The sequence below is a fragment of the Megascapheus bottae genome, chromosome 7 (genome assembly GCF_031878675.1).
Source record: "Megascapheus bottae isolate mThoBot1 chromosome 7, mThoBot2.hap1, whole genome shotgun sequence".
NCBI lineage: Eukaryota > Metazoa > Chordata > Mammalia > Rodentia > Geomyidae > Megascapheus > Megascapheus bottae.
In genome coordinates, this window is record NC_143515.1 from 2,445,058 (window position 1) to 2,463,075 (window position 18,018).

An 18,018-nucleotide genomic window follows, 5' to 3' on the forward strand; every position below is an offset into this window, starting at 1 on the left:
CCACTCATCAACTGAGGGACATCTGGGTTGGTTCCATATCTTTGCTATGGTAAATAGTGCTGCAATGAACATCATTGTGCTAGTGGATTTAGTATATCCTTGTTTCTGGACGATCGGGTAAATGTCAAGTAGTGGAATTGTTGGGTCATAGGGGAGTTCTATGTTTAGTCTTTTGAGGAACTGCCATACTGCTTTCCATAGTGGTTGAACGAGTTTGCACTCCCACCAACAATGTAGTAGTGATCCCTCCTGGTCACATCCCCTCCAGCATCCGTTGTTATTAGATTTTCAAAATCCTGGCCATTCTAACTGGAGTGAGGTGGAATCTTAGAGTTGTTTTGATTTGCATTTCTTTTATGACCAGAGATGTTGAGCATTTCTTCATGTGTCTATAGGCCATTTTTGTTTCTTCTTCAGAGAAGACTCTCTTTAAGTCTTTGGCCCATCTTTTAATGGGATGGTTGTTACTTTGGAGATTAGTTTTGGAGTGATTCAATTTTTTGAGCTGTTGATATATTTTAAATATGAGGCCTTTGTCTGTTGTATGGTTAGTGAAGACTTTCTCCCACTCTGTTGCTTTCTAATTAGTTTGCTAGCTATGTGCTTTGCCATACAGAAGCTCTGCAGATTAATGCCGTCCTACTTACCCAGACTTTCTCTGATTTGTTGTGTTTCTTGGCCCTTATTAAGAAAGTTTTCACCTGTGCCAAGGAGGCCTAGTGTATCTCCTATTCCTTCTTGTAAAGTTTTCAGAGTGTCAGCTTTTACCTCCAGGTCTTTGATCCATTTGGAGTTAATCCTAGTGCAGGGTAACAAAGAAGGATCCAACTTTAGTTTTCTGCAGGTGCTTAACCAGTTCTGCCAGCACCACTTGTTGAAGAGACTTTCTTTCTTTCATTTTAGTTTTTGGGTCTCTTATCAAATTTAGGAGGCCATAGATCTGTGGGTTAATATCTGGGTCCTCAGTTCTATTCCACTGGTCTTCAGGCCTGTTCTTATGCCAGTACCAAGCTGATTTGGTCACCATAGCTCTGTAATAGAGTCTAAAGTTTGGTATTGAAATTCCTCCTGCGCTGTTCTTTCTGCTAAATATTGTTTTTCCTATATGGGGTCTTTTATTATTCCATATGAAATTTTGTATTCACTCTTCCATTTATTTAAAGAACGACATTGAGATATTGATGGGTATTGCGTTGAATTTGTAGCTAGCCCTTGGCAAGATTGCCATTTTCACAATGTTAATTCTTCAAATCCAGGAGCATGGGAGGTTTTTCCATTTCCTCAGTTCTGCTTTAATTTTTTTTCAGGGTTTTAAAGTTTTCATTAAAAAGGTCCTTTACATTCTTAGTTAAGGTAATTCCTAGGTACTTTATTTCCTTTGAGGCTATTGCAAAAGGAGTTGCTTTCCTGATTGTTGCCTCATTCTTCTCATTGTTGGCATATAGGAAGGTTGTTAATTTTTGAGGGTTAATTTTATACCCTGCTACCTTGCCAAAGGTTTGAATCAGCTCAAGCAGCTTGGGAGTGGAGTCTCTAGGGTTCTTTAAATACAGAATCATGTCATCTGCAAAGAGGGAAAGTTTTACTTCCTCTTTCCCTATTTGGATCCCCTTTATGCTTGCTTCTTGCCTTATTGCTCTGGCTAGGAATTCTAATACTATGTTAAAGAGGAGTGGAGAGAGTGGGCATCCTTGTCTCGTTCCTGATTTGAGAGGGAATGGCTTTAGCTTTCCACCATTAAGTATAATGCTAGCTGTGGGTTTTTTATACACAGCCTTTATTTTACTGAGGAATGTTCTATGGATTCCTCCAGAGCTTTTAGCATAAAGGGGTGTTTGATCTTGTCAAATGCCTTTTCTGCATCCGTTGAGACAATCATGTGATTCTTGTCCTTGCTCCTGTTGATGTGTTGAATTATATTAATTGACTTGGGTATGTTGAACCAGCTTTGCATTCCTGTGATGAATCCTGTTTGATTATAGAGTATAATTTTTTTGATGAGTTGCTGAAGATAGTTGGCCAGTATTTTGTTGACAAATATACATCAAAGAAATAGGTCTATAGTTCCCTTTCTTTGATGAGTCTCTGTCTGGTTTTGGGATGAGGGTTATTACAGTGGCTTCGTAGAATGAGTTTGGACAAGAGCCTTCTTTTTCAATTCCATTGAAGACCTTGAGGAGTATTGGTGTGAGCTCTGCTTTGAAGACCTTATAGAATTCAGCTGTGAATCCATCTGGCCCTGGGCTTTTCTTGGATGGAAGTTCTCTAATTGCCATTTCTATTTCAGTACTTGAAATATGTCTGTTTAGTTGGATTAGGTCTTCTTGGTTCAGTGTGTGTATGTTAATATTGGCTAGGAATTCGTCCATTTCTTCTAGATTTCAAATTTTTGGCATAAAGTTTTGAAAAGTATTCCCTCATGATGCTCTGGATCTTGGTAATTTCTGTTGTGATAATACCATTCTCATCTGTGATTTTATTCCTTTGGGTGAGCTCCCTTCTTTCTTTGGTAAGATTTGCTGAGGGTCTGTCAAGTTTGGTAATTTTTTCAAAGAACCAACTCCTTGTTTTATTGATTCTTTCTAATGTTTTTGGACACCAATTCATTTATTTCTGGTTTGATTTTTAATAATTTGCTTCCTTCTACTGGGATTAGGTTTGGTTTGTGGCTCTTTTTCCAAGAGTTTACGGTGCAACATTTAATTGTTGGTTTGTTCTTTTTCCAATTTGTTAATGTAAGCACTCAGAACCATAAATTTTCCCCTGAGTACTGCCTTTGCTGTGTCCCAAAGGAGCTTGTATTTTGTGTGCTCCTTTGTGACAATTTCAGAAACTGTTGAATTTCTATTCTGATCTCCTTAATAACCCATTATGATTTAACAATGTGTTGTTCAATCTCCATGAGTTACGGGACTTTCATTGGTGGCGTTTGGGGTTCAGTTCCAATTTGATGCCCTTGTTGTCTGAGAGAATGTAGGGAATAATTTCAGTGTTTCTGAATCTGCCCAGGTTTGTTTTATGCCCTAAAGTGTGGTCTATTTTGGAAAATGTTCCATGTGCTGTTGAGAAAAACATATATTGTGATGTTGCTGGGTGAAATAATCTGCAGATGTCTGTTAAATCTAGTTAGTCTATACAGTTGTTTAATACTGAGATTTCTCTGTTGAGTTTTTGCCTAGTTGATCTCTCCATAGGTGAGAGTCATGTGTTAAAGTTACCAATAATCATTGTGTTTTGATCTATGTGTGGTTTTAGTGAAAGTAAAGTTTGCTTGATGATGTTCAGTGCTCCAGGATTAGGTATGTAGATATTTAGCACGGTTTTGTGCTCCTGGAGGAGATATCCTTTTATTACTATGTAATAACCTTCTCACTAATTTTAGTTTGAAGTCTATTTTATCTGATGTGAGGATGGCAACTCCAACCTGTTTATGGGGGCCGTTAGCTTGATAAACTTTATTCCAACCTCTAACTTTCAAAAAACGTTTGTTTTGGGGGGGCAAGATGTGTCTCTTAAAGACATCAGAACGATGGACCTTGCTTTTTGTTCCAACTAGACAGTCTATGCCATTTAATTGGAGAGTTAAGTCCATTGATTTTGAGAGTTGGGATTGAAAAATATTTACTAGTTCTTGCCATTTTTAAAAGCTTTCATTAGGGCCTGTGGCTTGACAGTTATTGAGGTACTTAGCTGGTATGATTTTTAGGTGCCATTTCTTTGTCAGTATCACATTTGTGTTGGATTTCAATTTGTAGAACATCTTTGAGCATTTTCTGTGATGCTGGTTTGGACTCTAATGATCCTGTATGGATTATAATGTGCCAGTTGGATGTCTATTTCTAGTCAGGTCTGTTTGGGGTTCTAAAGTCTTCTTGTATCTGGATGGGCCTGCCCTTCTGGATATTTGGGAAGTTCTCTGAGTTGATTCCCTGTAGTATATTTCCAATACCATTGACCCCTTTCTCCAGGCTCTCCTCAATACCAATTAGCCTTAAATTGGTCTTCCTAATTGTATCTTGGACCTTCTGAAGCGTTCTCTCACATTTCCTAGATTTGGTTTGACTCATTTTCTGTTCTTTCTCTATAACAACTATATTATTTTCAACCCTGGAGATTCTCTCTTCTGCATTGTGTAACCTGCTATAAATACTTTCTACTTTATTCTTCATCTCCCTCCCTTCCAATTGCTCATTTTGATGCCTTGCATCTCTTGTTTTAGATCCTGTATGGACTTTTTTTTTAACTCTTTGATTTACATTTGAGTGGTTAGCTCAGCAGCTTTACTCTCATTGGACATTTGTTGGAGTTTGGTCAGCTTTTTGTTTGTGGATTCTATGAATTCAACCATTTTTCTTAGTCTAGCTTCCTCATGCTCACATAAATCCTTTATTATGGCCTCCTTTATGGCTTCCTCACTTTCACATATCACCTTCTTTATGGTTTCATCTCATTTAGATATGGCTTCCTCATGTATCACTTTCTATTTATTTTCAAACTTTTCATTAATCATGTTTGTCAATTGCATTTGTATAGCATTTAGAGGACTCTCCTCTAGTTTTGCCATTGACTGTTCCATTGCCTGTTTATATTGGGTGGGAGATGCTATTCCTTGATTTGCCATTTTTCTTGAGTTTCTTGTTCTGCCCATTTGAAAATGGGAACAAGATTAATATTGCCCAAGATTACAATTTTTAAGATATAACCAACCTAGAGCTCTTTAACTGGCCAGACAATAGATGTTCACAATTTTAGATTGGTATTATCACTCTCTGTCTCTTTTTGTGCACTTACAGACAAATTTAATACCCCCACCTGTCTCTGTTTGATGACCAAGAGAAACCCCACAGTCCAATCTCTATTGTATTTAAGTCCCTCTGGACCTACAGTATACTTGATCACCTAGATATACAGTATTGCTCATCAACCATCAACTGTAGATCCATGCATTATAAAAGTTGAGGGATGAACAGAGGACCAGAAATAGAAAAAATAGTCTGAAAGACAAGAGGAGAGGTAAGAAAAGAGTAATGTAGGAGTGTAAGATTAATATAGTAATGAAGAAAAGGGATAACGTAAGGATAACTGACCTAAGGTGATAGAAAGGTAAAATAGTTGAAGAGAATTTAGAAGAAATAAGATAAAACTTATGAAAATAAGAGTAATAAGAAGAATATATAAAGAAAAGAGCAAGGTATATATAGGAGAGTTCAATGATGAAAAAAATTTTAAAAAGTAAAAAGAAAAAAGAAAAAAAGAAAGAAAAACTCACACAATTGTGAGTTCGTAGGCAAGAATTACTAGGGTTAAGAATCAACAGATTAAAAAGCATGTGACTGTATGAATCAAAATATCATTTATATCCAGACTATACCCAGCGCTGTCACTATGTCTCTAGGTACAACCACAGTCACAGAAGGAAAGCAGAAAACGAAATGGAAAGAATCATAACATTTAAAAAAAAGGTGAAGGTAAAATGGCAAAAAAAAAACCCACATAAAAATGCAAATGAATAAAGGTAGAAAAAAAGGGGGTTATTCTTCAGTTTGTTTTTTGTGTGTGTGTTGGGGGGGAACGGGGTATGAAACTTGTGTCTCCACTGAATTTGGGATCCAAACACTTCAAAAAATCTTTTTCTCCTGCGATTTAGTTTTGTGGTTTTTCTGATCAGTTTGCTTGATTGGGCAGAAAAAAAAAAGCTAATGGAGCAGTGAGTGGCTTTGTTTACCAGGAGCATGCCCCCGCCCCTCCAAGCAGAGGAACTCCTGCTAGCACCAGCGGTGGACATCTGGCTAAGCTGCTTCTGGGAAAACCTTTGCCCTTCTGAATGATGGTGCTGCCAGAACCACTTCTCAGGCTCCAGTTGGTGTGGCCAAGTCTTTGCCAGCTCTTGGCTGGTGGGGGAGGGGATTCCTTCCGAATGCCATTCTGCGAGCAGAAGTGGAAACTTCTCCACAGATGTACTCATAAATTACTGGCAGGTCCACGCCATGGCCAGGTGATGGCTCTGGGCTCATGCAGGCTCTGTCTGGCTCTGTCTGGAGCCGGCAGGTCTCGGCTGCCGGGAAGTGCTGTCTGCTCAGTTTCCAGAGGGATGTGAGAGTTCCATTAGTTTGGCACATGGATGGTATCTTTTTCATTCATTCAAAACAGTATTTTGTAACTGAATGCTGTGGCTAATGCCTGTAATCCTAGTTACTAAAGAGGCTGTGATATGGAGACTCAAAGTTCAAGGCCATCCCAAGGAAGAAAACCCTTTGAGACTTCCTCCCCTTCCAACTAAAGAGTAAGAAAGCTAGGCTAGAGGTGTGGTTCAAATGACTGAGCACCAGAAATGCAAGTGCAAAGCCCTGAGTTCAATCCTCAGTACTGCCAAAACAAAATAAAAAAATCCAAGTGAATGTTTTGCAATATCCTGTTGGTTGTTGTAAGAAATCCCCACCACGATACATGAATTATGGTCATTATGTTTTTTAGAATTGACTTTAGCTGGCCTGGTCTGGTATTTTATCTGTACTTGAAACATGCTATGTTTTATATCAATACTTTATTTTGGTATTTACTGAAAGGATATTTTTATCAAGGAGAAAAATCTACAATTTTTAATTATTTGGAATGTTAATGTAAATGTTCTACAAGGTAAAACGCAGTGTAATTTTGCTGGAATTATAATTATTTGAATTCTACTTAACAATCTTGAATAATTGGCCACATGCCCACCTGACTAGCTCAGAAAAATACTCTTAAAAGCATCTAAAAATATGTCTGCTTTTCAAAGGTTCAAGCACTAAGGTTTTTATTAGTGATAAAATCAGTTAATTTTAATACCCTGTGAGCTTATCATTTAGCATAAAAATCCCCTTAATGATTTCTAAATTATTCGTTATTGTGTTTTTGAACTCATAGCAAAATTGACATTCTATTTCTGGAGCCACACCTCCAGGAGATAATAGTCTTGAACTATTTTTAGCTTGAGTAGATAAGAAATCTCCATGTCAGTCTGGCATGGAAAAATGATTATGAAGAAGTTCTGGTACATTAAATTTACACCTATAGGACATCTGTGCAGGAAAAAATGGAACACATCAGTTTATAAGACTGGCCCTTGGATGGCATCTAGAAGCTTGTGTTTTGTGAAGAACCCTACCATCAAACTAATAGGAATGTCCTGTTTATGAAAGAAAAATAGGTTATTATGAACACTTGCTCTCCTCCTGGCAGTCTGAGATTTTTGGCACATGCCAAAGACTATGGAGCCAGCTCCTGCTTAAAGCCTTGAGAATAGACTCTCTAAGATACCCCCTGGTTGCTGGCATTTTTTTTTACATATTTATATCTCAGTCATTTTGGATTGTTCTAACAGAAATAATGTAGATAAGCCAGACAATGGTGGCTCACACCTATAATCTTGGCTACTCAGAGGAAGCTGAGATCTGAGGATCAAAATTCAAAGTCAGACCAGGCAAGGAAGTCTATGAAACATTTACCTTCAATTGACCAGCAAAAAGCCAGAAGTGGCTCAAGTGGTAGAGCACGTGCCCTGAATAAAAAAGCTAAAGGATAGCACCCAGGATCTGAGTTCAAACCTGACTACCAGCACAAAACCCAACAAATAAATAACAGATGAAAGGACTTGAACAACAAAGGTTCTCATCTCACTGTTCTGAAGGTTGGAAATCCAAGATCGAGGCGTGAGTCACAGGCAGTTGAGTACCTGGTAAGGACCTTCTTCTTGCTGAGTCCACAGCTGCCTCCTTGCTGTGTCCACACAGGGCAGAAGGAAAGATCCCTTCCGTATGAGTTTCATGTTTTGTCTGTGTCTGCTTTCACAATTTGACAAGACATTGTTGGAGGAATTATTTCCCTGGAGAGGGCTCTAGAAGTTGGAGCGTGGCTTTTCCTGGTCCTCTTTCCATCACTTTCTCCTGTCCTGACTTGACTTTATATTTTCCATCATGAAAAAAATGTGGTCATGCCAGCAGCTATGTACTGAGGTTCCAGAGAATCTTCAGATGTGGGTGGAAGTAAGTTGGAGACTCAGCTCTAGCACCTAGTCAGTGGTAATCTACAGAACAATGGAGAACCAAGTGCAGTTGGCATTTTTGTCCCGTGTGGATGCTGAAGCTCAATGCCAATTTCCATAGCAGTCCGGGAGCAATGCAAAAAAAGAAACCAAATATTTTTCTTAACATAGCATTTAGAAAATGGTGTCCAGGTCATGGGAGCCGTTATATCTTGGTCCGATCTGTAAAAGTGACTTCTTCCTGTATTTGTGTGTCAACACTGGGGTTAAACTCAAGGCCTGGGCTATCCCATAGTGTTTTCTCCTGATGCTGATACTCCACCACTTGAGCTATGCTTTTGCTTCTGGATTTTTAGTAGTTAATCGAAGATAAAAGTCTCACAAACATGTTCTTCAGGGGCTCATTTTGAACTGAGATGCTTGGATCGCAGCCTCCTGAATAACTGAGATTACAGGCATGAGCTACCAGTATCCAGCATACAAATAGGGTTCAATTCAACTCATCTATTTTTAAATTTTATTGTATTATATTTAAGAAATTGTATAAAGGTTTTGTTTAATTTGTTTGTTATTTTTAGTGCCAGTCCTGAAGCTTGCTTAAGAACAGTCCTGGGCACTGTTCTTAAGCTTTAGGGCTGAAGACTAGTATTCTACAACGTGACCCACAACTCCACTTTCAGACTTTCGGTAATTAATTGGAAATAAGAGTCTCACAAACTAGACTGGCTTCAAACTGCAATCCTCACCAGGGTCTGGCTTATAATATTGCTTTCTTGGAACCAACAGTCATCTATGGCAAATCAGACAGAGCCTGATGTTGATGTAATACAGGAGAGTCGAATTTGGGAGTGGGTGGGGTGGAGCAACCTGTCACTCTTAGCATCGTCCCCTTAAGGACTTTGTTTTTGTCTTTTTATATTTCATTCATTGGCTCAAACTTAATGGGTAACTATATATACATAGCATTATACCTTGATGTTGCCCGTTATCTCATATGTGTACCATTTAGCAGAAGGGCTAATATGGCACAAGTAAACAACTGAGAGATGAGTGCCAGGAAAGTGGTTCTTGATAGTCATTAGCTGCCACCACTCCAGAAAAATAAAACTGACCTTTGTTTGTTGGAATTTCTCATTGGGTTCTCATTTCTTTCCTGGGCCAGGAATCATCATCATGATGTCCTTGTGTAAAGAAGTGCACGTCTATGAATACCTCCCATCCATTCGTCAGACAGAGCTTTGCCACTACCACGAGCTGTACTATGATTCTGCCTGCACTCTAGGCGCCTACCACCCCCTGCTGTATGAGAAGCTCCTGGTCCAACGTCTGAACATGGGTACCCAGGCCGATCTCCACCACAAGGGCAAGGTGACCCTTCCCGGCTTCCAGGCTGTGCACTGTCCAGCCCCCAAATCCCATGATGCTCACTCTTAAGCAAGGGAATCTTGAAAATCACTGTGCAATAAGGTACTACTGTAGTCCTCCACATCACAAACTTATACTTGAAGCTAGATTGTAGGCTTTGTAGTGTTGAGTCTTTAAACTGTAATTTGGTGGTGGCCGTGAGAACGCTGCTCTTCCTAAGCCATGAAGTATTTATTACTGCTTTGTCTATACAAATGGAATTTTAAAGACTCAAGAAAGAGGCAAGATAGAAAAATAAGTCATAAGAAAGACCATATGGAAAGCAAGTAGTGTTTCCGTGGACACAATACCTCTGAAACTGTTAACCTTCTCATGGGCCAGGGCTACTCCATATCAGGGCTGGTTCCAACAACAGGTTGTGGTGATAAATGCTGTTAATAGGTTGTTTCTGTGTAGAAAAATTTCAAGTTGAAGATCCTGGACTTTAGGAAGAAGGATTGTCACTCAAACATTTTTATTTTGACAACAAAAATCCCCCAGAATCTATCAGATTCTAACCCTCACATTCTCCATTTCTGCTTTCCCATTGTCCAACAGATGCTTCTCCCTCTGTGTATCAGGACAAATTTCAAAAATCATAGCTCATCCTAAGCAGTGCAAGGAAAAATCAAATGCCTGTCAGGCATCCTGTTTTCCAGTGATACTTCATGACCCAAACAACATGACATTACCAGGTAGTCTATGCAGAACCAAAGGGCTGCAGAGCCCTCAACCTCCTAAGCTTTCACCTTTCCATCTGAGTCTTTTGGTTTGCAGGTCCATCCTATGGTACTTACATTGACATATAACAAATGGTTTATAGGAGATATTCTTGTCCCTTACAAACTAAAATGGACTTTGGAGTTACCATTCTCAAGCTGCAATAAATACACATCTATCTGTCTCTTAATTAAGTGGCTTGCAGCCTTTAATTATTAGAAACTTAGCAGTTAGGCATTCAAAAGTTTTATGAATTCTTTCTATTGGCAAACATGTAGAAATACAATCTCTGTTTTCATTGGCATGTTTTATGTAAACAGCATGGAAGAGCCATATAATGAATAAAATTATATGGAAGCATTTCTTCTGATAACAAGGACTACATCTATGCTAAAGTTAAAAGGTAGGGGAAATTTTTCATCCCAAATTTTTAGCTATATTCAGGTGTGCTAAATCTTAACTTCTGTCACTCATACGTTAATACCTCTCTGACTCTGTGTCTGTCTGACTCTTCCCCCCTACCAGTCTCCAGTGAAGATAGTACAATAGATTTTTCCAAATCAAACCAAAACATTTCTCAGTGATAGATACAGTCTAGATTGTTTTTTGGTAAGGGCAAGAGCAGCTTAATTAAATACAATTTTCCTGGCAAAATGAGTGAGTATAAGGAAAGTTTAGTGGAAAAGTGTTTTACTTTCAGGACTGGTTTGTTCTAGAATGCTCACAGGCCTGCTTTCTTGAGCAAGAGTGGTTTTCAGAGCCTGATCACTTCTATTTTCTTCTATTTGCTATTAGCAGAAAAGAAGGTGGCAACATACATCTTCTTTGGCTTACCACAACTGTGAAGCAAGAGGATTTGAAATGTTTACCTCATAACGAATCTGATGAGAGCTTCATTACTAAGTCTATGGGGAGACATAGCTAGCTATGTCCTATGCACCAACATATCTCAAGTGCATAAGTTTCCTTGTGATTTCCTGAAAGTGCATGATCTTTCCATATTTCCATAACCCTGAATATAATGAGGAAGCTGGAATGTAGGACAGATATCTCCTCCTATCATCTTTGGAACTTTTGAGAATCTCCCAGGCTTTGATATTTTAATACTGACAATATTAAAGTTCCTTTTGTAGACTTCCACGTGACATCTTAGTTTAACCAGTATCCTTATAATTCAGGACAATCCCCTGTTGGTGACAAGAAAATTTGGTTTTGATAATAACGCATTGAAGGCAGTATAAATGTGCAAGTTCCAAAGCCCCAGAAAACCCTCAAAAAGTTTTCAAGTTGCACTCTGTTGTGGCACATTTAGAAGAGTAATTTTAGTACTCTTTGTAGAGATTATGGACAGAAGACCACAAAGGAAATTTAATCAAATTTTTTTATTTACTAGGAGCCTAAAAACCCTTGGGATGTAGAATTGGCTAAACATTCCAAAAATGGTGCATATGTTAATATAGCACATGCCAGGCATTCTTACATTTAGAAATTCAAATAATCTAGCTTCAAGCTCTTACACAGTGATATTCAATGTCATATCTGTGTCCAGTATAAATCCAGTTTTCCTAAATGGCAACTTTTTGCCAGACATTGATGAAAATCTTATATACCATATTGACTGAACTCCTTCTATGGAGTAGCTAATACTAAATGACATCTTCCCCTCATCCCCCTTTTCTTTCTGGCTCCATCTTTTTCAGAACTCTCCATCCTCTTTAATGAAGGGAAGCTCACCAAGCTTTCACGGTGTAACCTGAAGTGATCAGGCGTTTCTTTTCCTACTCTCAGGAGTATATCACATTCTCTTGCATTTTGATATAACTTTACTCCATTCTTTGTTGCTGTTGCTATTACAAAATCCCAGATGTCATGGAGAGTGACAATGACAATTCAAAGTAAATTCTCCCTAGTTTGTTTTGCTAAATGCTCACTAAGGTAGGAGGATAATTTCTATTAAATATATGATTCTCAGTCCTAGACAGTTCCCATAGACACCAATTATGGACTCTATTCTGCTGGCCTTTCTGCCTAGTATACATGTTCAGGGGCCAGAAGGGGTCAATTCAAAGTTGCATATCAGCAACTGAGTGTGCTTTAAAAGGCAAGTGAGAGGCCTCACACAGGTTTGAGTTTTGGGTCATCTCACAAATAGCATTTCCTGTGCATCTTGTTCCCTTGGTCACTCAGTAAGATATCCAATCCACCCCTGACACTCTGGTAGCCCTCTGTCATCATAGCAACAGCATCCAGACAAAAGCAAGGTTCAGATAATTGTTGGTATTTTCCATATTGGGAAATAAAAGGACCAGGGTCATTTTATTACATGTTCATAAACCACTTAATCCTGTAGAACAGATAATACCTTATGCTATTGGCTGACCTTCATGAGTATAAGAAAAACTGTACAACTAAATTAATCTGGTGCTGTTTAGGATTTATTAGGCCATATCAGACTTCAGTGATGAATGGAAGAATTTCTGTGTGCAGCAGTGACATGATTACAGCTCTCTAGGGTTTTTTTATGGGTCACCACAGTGATTGTGATCAAGATTATGTCTTCCCATTTGGTCTTGGCTGTGAAAAGAGTCAGAGAAAGGGAGAAAGGCAAGGCTACAGGACCATGGACAGATACATGATTGAATATGCAAGACATAGCTCTGAATATGTACTAGCATATTAACCTGCTTGATTTCTGATTTTTTTGACAGTTTAGAATTCTTACCCTGTAATTACACAACTGATGAAGGCAGCTCCATTTAGAAATTAATTCCTTAGGTAAAATGTGCCTGAGTTTGAGCTTGTTTTTCTACTCTAGGTATTTCCTTTGTGAAATTCTTCTGCATGTTTCTGTCACTTGGACATTATTTAAACACTTGATAAATGGAAAGTATTTCTTTGATGGCTCAAGAAACTAAAGTGTAAGTTCTCGTTCTTCTTTTATCAAATGAATGAAACCTTTAGTAAGAAAAAAAACATAATCCAGCATATTCTCTCTAACTTTAGCCTAATGAAATTTGAAGAAATTAAAGACACTGATATAGTTCTTACTCTAGCATAGAAGTATGCATGTAGATATAGTTATATAATTATATATGCATATCTACATACATGGTTGCTTTTATAATGTCTTTTCAGTCATCTTTATAATGAAATTTTTACAAAATACATTTTATTTTAATTATGTGAGCCCTAAATTTTTCAGAGGAGAAGGATTACATTCTATGTCCTTCTGTTAAAACAAAAAAGAAGTCATCCTCTACCCTGTCCCAGTGTCATATTCTACATATCTCTACCATATCAAAAAGTATGAGTTGGGCCAGGAGTTTGGCCTAGTGGTATAGTGCTTGCCTACCATGCACAAAGACCCAGGTTCAATTCCTCGGTACCACATACAGAGAAAAAAAGCCAGAAGTGGTGCTGAGGCTCAAGTGGTAGAGCTCTAGCCTTGAGAAAGTCCAAGGACAGTGCTCAGGCCCTGAGCTCAAGCCTAGGTCTGGCAAAAAAAAGTATGAATTAAATATTTAAAAAGGCATTATGAATATAGTATAGTTTCTTAATCTCAAATTTTACTTTAACTGTGAAATTTGAAGAGAAGTTTATCTGCAGCTCACAGCTTTTACAAGATTGGAGGAAGAAACAATTACTGGTTCTGTGGACAATAGTACAATGCACTGGTAATATTAAAATCTGACATTTATAACATATCCTGCTCTGCTCTCGTGAAACTACTTATGAAATCCTTCCAGTGGAAACCAGTGAACTTTTCTAACAGCTTCGGGAGTTTTTTTGTATGATAATTTTTAAAATGAAGTGTGTACTCTTCAAACTAATCAAGGCTTAAAGTTTTCCAGGAAATGCATTTTAGAAGTGTTTGTATACATTTTAACACTTGGATATTTTCTATTTTTGTTTTTGTATATTTTTATGTATACACACTGTACAGACTTTTTTCTTGTAAATAAAACATGTTTTCATTTGTGTAGAAGTTCTTCTGCTTTAATTTGTAGAAGTGACAAATGAGTAAGAGACAAACAAAATGAGCCACTTAGCACAGTGATGAGATTTGATTAGAAGACAGAGACTAAAGAAAGAAGCCCTGTACCTTCAGATTGTACAGACCAGAGAAACAGAAACACGATATTCTAGGAGCTCATGGCTAGGCATCAAAGTGCCTACAGTAATATCAAGTGAAAGGGCATATTTTGGGTTAACACAGTCTGATGTTAACTTGTTACCCAGCATTTGAAATAATTTGTTGCCCTCATTAATTTATTTCTCATCCCAGCTGCTTGGAGCCTTATGTCACAGAAAACATAAACAAATTATTAGAGCAGAGAATAGCCATAGCTGAGTCACCCACAGCGAGCAGAGGCACCAAATAAGCCTTGTCATTTTTATACTTTTTTCTAAGAGGAGAAATTGGATGATGGTGCTTGTGGAGAGTCTTGAGTCCTCCTCCATCCTTTGTCAGGATATTGGGGGTGGGTCAGACAGGAGCACCTATGTAATATGGTAACTGAGAGCAGTTCCAATGAATCAGAGCTCACTCTCAGTGTTCATACACACAGCCATTTGTCTCCCAAGATGGCAGCTTTCTTCTAGACGATTAAAATGCAACTGGTTCCAGCAGCCTTGTCAGGAAGAACCCAGCTGAAGACCCAACAGGGTGAATAGCCACAGGTGTGACTGAGATATAAGCATCTGAGCAGCACACACAGTATACTATGTATTTTTTGTGATCCAAATCTCTCCCAGAAGCTTCAGGGCACGAAAAAGAATAGGATAGGAAGCACTCCCAGAGATAAGGAGGAAGCAGAGATGTCTGCAGCCTTGACGATGATCCCACTTATTTTTGAATTTACATGGAAACTACCTCGAATTTTGAATTTGCACTACCCAGTCCTCTCTGGATAGTGGCATAATCAGGAGTTCAGTATCCAGGCACCTGCAGGTAAAACCACTAGGCTACAGTGTGCTGTGCTGCTGGAAAAGGGATAGGCTAGGATGGTCTGGATAATTTTTGTTTTGATTGAGAAGGAAGTAGGAATAAAGAATATGTAAGGAAAAGAGAAGTTAAGTAAGAGGGAATAAAAAAAAGGTGAAAGAGTCCCAGTATCATTTCATACCAAAGTCACTAATTCAGAAAGTAAACTATCTAGTGACAAAAATACAGCCAGTGAATCCCAGGGACTGAAATTAAGAACAGAAACTAGAATCCTGGTGTTCAGAGCAAGGCAGAAAGACCCACTTTGCTTGGCTCTCCAAACCATCACCGCCTACAACAAGGGTTGGCAAACTGGCCAAGGGGTGACTTTTATAAAGAAAGTTTTATGGCGGGTGGGAAGGGAAGTTTGGGATTTAGCTCAGTAGAAGAGCATTTGCTTAGCAAGTGCTAAGCTCTGAGTTCAGTCCTTGGTTCTGAAAAATAATAGAAAAAGAAAAGCTAAAAAGACTTTAAGTTTTATTGGAACCATAGACTCATTCACTCTCATGTCTGTGGCTGCAATCATTCTACCAAAGGCAATGCTGAGTTATTAGGAAAGAAGATTGTAAAACCTGTCAAACCTAGATATTATTATCGGGCCCTTTGCCGAAAAATACCATCCTGACTACAATCTGCTGATAGTTATGTGAACCAGTGTGTGGCATAGGATGTGCTAATGATTCTCACAAAGCCACCTACCAAAATAGATATTCTATCCATCTCAAGAAAGTTGGGATCAAAGAGGTTAAGTGGTCAACCTGCATTAATGAGCCAGAAAATGACAATTCTGGGCCCAGAACTAGATTTTTAGCCGTTTAAGGCAGTCCTTCCCTTAGCTACGGTCCTAATGCCAAACAAAAAAATAAAATAAAAATGAAAACAAACCCAAATGCCAACAAACACCAGGAGCCTGGCTTTGTATATACAGTTACACCATGTGCAATCTTCTGACATCCCAGGGAATGGGTGGGCACATAGACAAACACACATGCCTTATGCTACATGCAGAGTGGGCCACACCATCTATGTTTCGGTAAGAATGCTCTGTGGTACTCACTTACACACACGGAAATTGCATCACTTCAGTACTGAGACACCAGCTGTGAAACAGATCAGGAAAGTGTAAGTGAAGGAGAAATCAATGCCTTGGAAAATACTATCCCTACTGAATTCCTTTCATCCCAGGAATAGAGCAAAAGAATCATTTAAATATAGAAGCAATCCCTTTGGCTGTTTTTAAAACACTGCTGGTGAACAGATTAAGGAAGATAATTTCAAACTGCTTTTATTCCTACCTGAAAAACCTGTTTTGGAAAAAGGACAGATGAGGAGGCTCTGGAAAAAAAACCAACAACCTGGAGGAAGACACTGAGCAGCCTGGGTGGCCCACTTGATTCATGATGATAAAGATCCCAGGCTTGCTTGATGAGACCGGTGGGGATCACTCATGACAGAGGTTGAACTGAGAGCGCTAGAAAGGGCCTCTGCACAGATTATCCCTGCTTTGTGATTCCAAGGGAAGAGTCAAGCAAGGACCTAGGAACTGAAGTAAAGCACAATCTCCTGCCTATGTAGATTTGATGTGCAAATCAGCCTTCCCCTGGGAGACAAATCTGACCCTTGAGCTGCTCACAACAGGAGGTATTACCTAGTCAGGATTCCACTTTCTCTGCAAATCTGGATTTCTTTTTGCATGAAGGGCCTGGAACAGACCAATCAGAACTGGATTTTTCCTGAATACATTTGATTTCCTTATTGTATGAAATAATCTGGATGGGGACTAAGGTGGGGATTTCTCCTACAGGAAGCACCTCTTTTCCTTTATTCAGGAGCCACTGGCTTGACTTACTCTTGTTCAGAACTGTGTTTCCCACTTAACTCTAGCAGATTCCTTATACAAAAATATCTTGCTGGTTTCTTTAGATCTACAGTTCTTGCTGCCATTTTTGGATCCAAAAAAACTGGCTCTGAAAACCGTGATTTACAAATTACTCAAGGGAATTTTGCACAAGTAATCACATTCTATATGTGTAAAAAAAGTCAAACTATTTTTCTGTAATTAAATATAATTTCTCTCTTAAATCTCTTTTCCGACATAGAGCAAAAACAGCCCTATTTTCCCCTCAGAATAAATCTCACCGTGTTCCATGATGCTTCTGTAGCAAATATATTAAGACTGGAACCACGCAGAGATTGTGTGGTTTCTACATGAGGATGGCACATACATCTGAGAGGTATTCCATACTTGTAGACAACATTGTGGTAAGGGACATAAGCGAGGCATGGAAATACAATGCTGCATATTTTCAGGCATATGTAGAAGCAAAAACAGTTGATCTCATAGAGATACAGATGTTCACTACTGGATTCTGGGAAGGCCACTAGAAAGGGAAAATCATTATGTTAATGCAACCACATAGGAAGAATAAGATCTACAGGCATTCACAGTAGGGTGTTCATAGTTCACAACGATTCATTATACAGCTTAGAATAGTTAGGGGAGAGAACAGAAGGGGACAACACAGGAGATGGAATGTTAATTACCCTGATTTTGTTAGTGCACACAGGATCTCTGTGCCCTCTGCAGGCTGGAAGGAGTCAGTCAAGAAGCCAGGCAGTCGCAGAGAAAAATCTTTATCAAGTGATGAGTTAGCTGATGGAGAAAAAAAAATGGACTCTTTTCCTCAAGGACCATCTTCCTAGGAATTGATGCAGGAGGGTAGGTAATGGGTGGTTACAGACCTGTGACCACTTCCTTACAGGTGGAGGATTTGGGCAAATGATGCACATTTAATCTTAATTGTTTAGCCATAAGCTATTTTTCAGTTCTTCACATCTCAAGAAAAACTGCCTGATTTTTTTTTAATCAAAATTTTTCTTTCCTCGGGCT

The 18,018-nt window shown here is 38.7% G+C and overlaps 1 protein-coding gene across 1 annotated transcript in view; it reads left to right on the forward strand.

The window, feature by feature from the left end:
• The window catches only part of St6gal2 (ST6 beta-galactoside alpha-2,6-sialyltransferase 2), a 77,747-nt gene extending 63,641 nt beyond the window's left edge, over positions 1-14,106 (forward strand). The window contains exon 6 of the mRNA XM_090336285.1: positions 9,183-14,106. Coding sequence (XP_090192411.1) covers positions 9,183-9,454 — 272 coding nt within the window. The 3' untranslated portion in view covers positions 9,455-14,106. The remainder of the gene's footprint in view (positions 1-9,182) is intronic.
• The last annotated feature ends 3,912 nt before the right edge of the window (positions 14,107-18,018 follow it).